General features: G+C 36.2%; 1 protein-coding gene across 1 annotated transcript; it reads right to left on the bottom strand.

The window, feature by feature from the left end:
• Window positions 1-333: 333 nt before the first annotated feature.
• On the bottom strand, window positions 334-3201 carry OR10T2 (olfactory receptor family 10 subfamily T member 2). Its single transcript, XM_524908.6, has one exon. The coding sequence runs from the start codon at window positions 3199-3201 to the stop codon at window positions 2254-2256; it is 948 nt and encodes a 315-aa protein (XP_524908.5). The 3' UTR covers window positions 334-2253.
• Window positions 3202-5105: the final 1904 nt, after the last annotated feature.

Below are 5105 nucleotides of genomic sequence, written 5' to 3'. Positions count from 1 at the left end.
CACATCTGCCCAACAGGACCAGGTAATTGGTTGATTAATCCAAAGTCCGACAGAGTTGAAAATAAAAAAGATGACTCATATACTAAAATGTTTTATTTTAACTCGAACCACTTAAAATGCACATATTTGTGAGTATATTCATGTAAGGATAAAGCTTTTACTTTGAGTGTTAGGCTACTTGATCAGAGTTCTTCAGAGTACCTCTAGCATAAGCCCACTCATAATGCATTACATTCATTTTGGTGAATTTAAATATAAGCTGCAACTTAGAGACACTTGCAAATCCAAATGAATAAGACTTCTAGAATTTTTGATTTTATTTTCTTCCTCATATTTAGTCTTTCCAAAATACTCACCTGGCTGTATTAAAAACAGATGATTTTTTTGCAATCATACTTTATTAGTTTACATAGTACAAAATTACATTTTCCAAGTAGAATAAATAGAATAATAAATACAACTGTTAGAAGTGGTTTTGAGCACAACCCCCAAGCCCCACCCCAACTTGTAGGGGCAGAAATATGCAGGCACAATAGAAAGTAATCTATTAAACCTTAAGTGTTCATTGTGCCATGAAAATCAGTCAGGGTGCTTTACGGAGGGAAGAGAGCATGCTGTTTAGTTTGTTATATAAAAATATTTTGGCCAGGGGCGGTGGCTCACTCCTGTAATTCCAGCGCTTTGGGAGGGTGAGGCAGGCAGATCTCTTGAGGACAGGAGTTTGAAACCAGCCTAGCCAACATGGTGAAACCCCATCTCTACAAAAAATACAAAAATTAGCCGCGCATGGTGGTGGGCGCCTGTGGTCCCAGCTACTCGGGAGGCTGAAGCTCGAGAATAGCTTGAATCTGGGAGGTGGAGGCTGCAGTGAGCCAAGATGGAGCCACTGCACTCCAGCCTGGGTGACGGGAGTGAAACCCTGTCTCAAAAGAAATTTACATGTAATTTTTACAGTCATACAAATAATGATATTTCAGCTTTTCATTTGTGAGATGTAACATAATTTTAACAAATCAGCACATTTTAATTCTAGTATGGATTAGTCTCTGGGCAGAACAAGGATCTCATTAACAGTAATTGACTTCCTCAACTAGAATCCAAGCACTGTGAGAATGAGATAGTTCACATATTTACTCAAAAAGAAATCTTAGTTGTCCAGATGAAAAAATTCAAGGCTCATCAGTTTTAATATTTTAAATAACATTTCTTAAATTATGTAGCTTGAAAATAATAGTTTAGATTTAAAATCAATCCTGATCAGTGTTTATAATTCAAATTATATTATTGTAATCAATAAAATGTTAGGTTCTTATAAGTATTACACTATGATCATCATAGAGATTATGGCCATTTTTGCCTCTTCAGAGCACTGTGTTCTATTTGATCATCAAGCATGAGGATGTCATTATTGTTTGTTTTTAGTCTATTATTAAATAAAATTACATGATCTGAAAGACTTAAACATATAGCTAAGTGAAAACAAAACAAGAACTATAAATAAAAATAATGTTTAACTTAGGATTAACATAATAAAAATCTAGAATTATCAACAATTCTGATAATATCGACTAACATTTTTGTCACTGTAAAACCCAGTTTCTTAGTATTAATATCTTGTTCTCCATTTAAGGCCCAGTTTAAATTTTCTCTCCCTTCTTTTCATCCCACTTATTCTAAATCTTTTTCTCTTTCAGATGGAATAAATACTCGTTCCTTTGATTCTCATAACTTTTATTTATATTCTTTTAACTGATCTGATTATCTTGCATTATCATATTTTTTTCAGTGTTCATCTTTTCACCTAACCAGTCCCAACCACCATAAACTATACATTTGTTCATTTTAATTTTTCCTCTTTGAATGGGACTTGGTACACAGATGAATGTATTACTAGATGAATGCCTGTGTCCCGGATAAAAATGCTCCCAGCCACTTCAGACTCTGTTCTGTCTCTCCAACTGGAAAAGCAATTCTTGTCCTTATATTTGTTTTGGTTGTGTCTTTCCTTGAAAAACTCTCATGCTTTTCTCTTTTTGCCAAGTGTGAATTCTTTTTTTTTAACTAGACATCGGACAATATGGAGTGTAGATTAACTTGCATTTTTTTTCTTTTTGGAATAGGAGAAAATAAAAAGGCAACAGTAGTCTTAATCCTTGGGAACACTGTCTGAGACATGCATTAAAGGTCAGAAAATTTTATGCCTTTGATTTCTTCTTCTGTGACTGTCCTAGTTAATTTTATTATTATTTTTTGTTAGCTCATCTTGGTTGCCACAGGCATTCCAAGAACTCTTTTCAATGCAGTTTTTACCTCTTTGTTCCTCAGACTGTAGACAAGAGGATTAAGTAAGGGAGTAACCACTGTGTAGGTCACTGCCACCAACTGATCCTTGTCTGAGGCAGACTTGGACTTGGGCCGCAGATAGATGATAGAGGCACAGCCATAGTGGACAAAGACCACAGTGAGATGTGAGGCACAGGTGGCAAAGGCCTTCTTCTTGCCCTCAGCTGAGGGGATCTTCAGGATGGTGTTAACTATGAAGCCATAGGATATGAGAATTAACAGAAAAGGCACCATAATTACCAGGATGCTGAGGCTAAATAAAGCCAGCTCTTTCACATGGGTGTCAGTGCAGGCTAACTTGATATCAGGTGCAATGTCACAGAAATAGTGGTTAACCCTGTTGGGGCCACAAAAAGGCATGTCACAAATGAGGTTGGTGGCCACCAAAGCAATAAAGAAACCTGTGGCTCCTGAGAGAGAAATCAACTCCAACCCCAGCCTTTTGTTCATGATGAGTGTGTACCTCAGAGGGTGACAAATTGCTACATAGCGATCATATCCCATCACAGCAATGAGGAGGCAGTTGGTGCAAGCAAAGCCAAGGAAAAAGAACAGCTGGGTGGCACAGGCCATGAAGGAGATGGTCTTGGTGTCTGAGAGCAGGTGGACCAGCAGCTGAGGGATGATGACAAAAGTGTAGCAGGACTCAGAAAATGAAAGGATGAATAGAAAGCCATACATGGGAGTGTGGAGAGTCCAGCTGAAGCGAATAACGGCCATGATGGTCACATTGGCCACCAGGATTGTCAAGTATAGGAGAAGAAAGATGACAAAAAGCAGCAGCTGGAGCTCCCCCAGGCTGGAGAAACCCACCAGGATGAACTGTGTAACCACAGTGGTTTTGTTGAAACCTCGCATCTGAAGAACTTCTTTCTGTGAATGTGTTTGAAAGAGACAAAATGATAACTATCTTTGTAATAAGAACATTTTCCCAACGCCTTCACTTTAAGTATATTGTCAGATTCATAATGTTAACATCTCTTTCTCTTAGTCTATCTAGATATAGATGCCTCTTTAATGATTTTTCCAAAAAATTATTAATCTGAAGTAACAGAGAAATGATTATCTACAGTATATAAATACCCCAAAGTTAAAAGGACCCAACTATTTGACAAAGTGAAAAAATTCTCTCAGTTTAAGAAGAACATTACCTTTAATATGGAATAGAAAATTTAAATTATTTTTCTTGTACTGTATGTATTTGGTCCTTGGATGTATATTCTATCCTAGTAATTTGGTTTCTTTTCCTAATATCACAATCCATTTAATTAGCATTATTGTAAAGGCATTAAAACACTGTGCCTCAGAGCATGAACTCAGGAACAAGAATGCTAGAGTTTGAAACTTGCCTTTGCCACTTAGAGCTATGAACTTCAGTGTGACAATTTTTGTCATTTGTAAGACATAAATAATAATAGAACATATTATATAGGATTGTTGTAAGAACTTAGATGGTATCAGTAAAGAACTTGAAACAGCACTTAACACATAGTAACTCCAATCTATGTGTCAGCTGCTTATGCAGTTAAGGAGTTGAGAGGCAAATATCCTGGTTTGATATTTGAACACTAGAAGAGCCTGGATCCTTAAATCAGGACAGTTTCCCTGCATTTGACTCAAGTGTTCTTATCCTTGAGATTCTTTTTTTAAAATTGAGCAAAAATTTAAATATGCACAGTTAAAGAAAGAACTGTTACTTTTACATTAAAAATTATTTTCTTTTTAATTTATTTTTTATTAGCAACTAATAATTATACCTATTTATGGGGTATTATGTGATGTTTGGATACATGTATACATTGTGGGATGATTAAATCAGGATTCTTTAATAAATCTGCCCTTTTTTATCTAAGGAGTCTATAGCCTTTGAATTCTCTTTCATGATTCTATGACACTTGTTCTGTATGTTTCTGGAACTGTGAAGGGACCCAAGTGTAAAACCTGGGTCACAAGGTTATGACGTATCTGTCTATGAAACAAAATAGATTGATGATCACTAGGGATAGGGGTGGAGCAGGAAGACGTAGGTTAAGTCTTCTCTCTATTGAAGAAAGGAGAGGAAATAACGTGAACACACACACCTTGAATCTCTTGCAAATAAAATAGCCAGAAAGTGCTAAATGGAAAGAGAAGAGCCTATCTCAGGAACTTCCCATTATTTTATAGTCTAGGTTATTCCTCCTCCCAGAGCCCTAATCATTTTTACTTTCAGAATCAGCTTCAGAGATTCAGGAGAAACCAGATGTAATATTTGCACAACTCAACATCTCCCAACTTGTTGGCTACTTTAATGGCTATAAGATGTTAGGAGTTGTTTGACATGACACACTTGAGTTTGTTCATTGTTCATCATCTCTGTTGTGGTTTATTTGCTTAGGTAGTTCCACACACCTGCTACAACAGCTTTTTCCTTTGTTTCAGACCTTGCGGAAAATAAGATGCTTTCATGTAAGCTACTTCATTTTGACTCTAACATCCTGGTAGATAGCAAAAGTGTCTGTCGCTATCTCACAGGTAAGGCAAGTGTACTAAGTGCCCTCTCCTGGGCAGAGTAACCCATGAACATCCTCATCCTTGCATTTAACATGTTGCATTGAACATACCTCTTTATATATTTGGCACTCTTTATAGATTATAAGCTTCTCACATGCAGGAGTAACTTTTTTTAATTAAAAAATGAGTCCCTAGAATATAACATAGTTTGTGATTTATCATGTGCTCAAATATTTTGACTTGATTAGAATGTCAAAAATTAAATAATA

Source organism: Pan troglodytes, chromosome 1, assembly GCF_028858775.2.
Source record: "Pan troglodytes isolate AG18354 chromosome 1, NHGRI_mPanTro3-v2.0_pri, whole genome shotgun sequence".
Lineage (NCBI taxonomy): Eukaryota > Metazoa > Chordata > Mammalia > Primates > Hominidae > Pan > Pan troglodytes.
The sequence above is the reverse complement of the archived record's forward strand: the minus strand, read 5'-3'. Positions and strand labels throughout refer to the sequence as shown.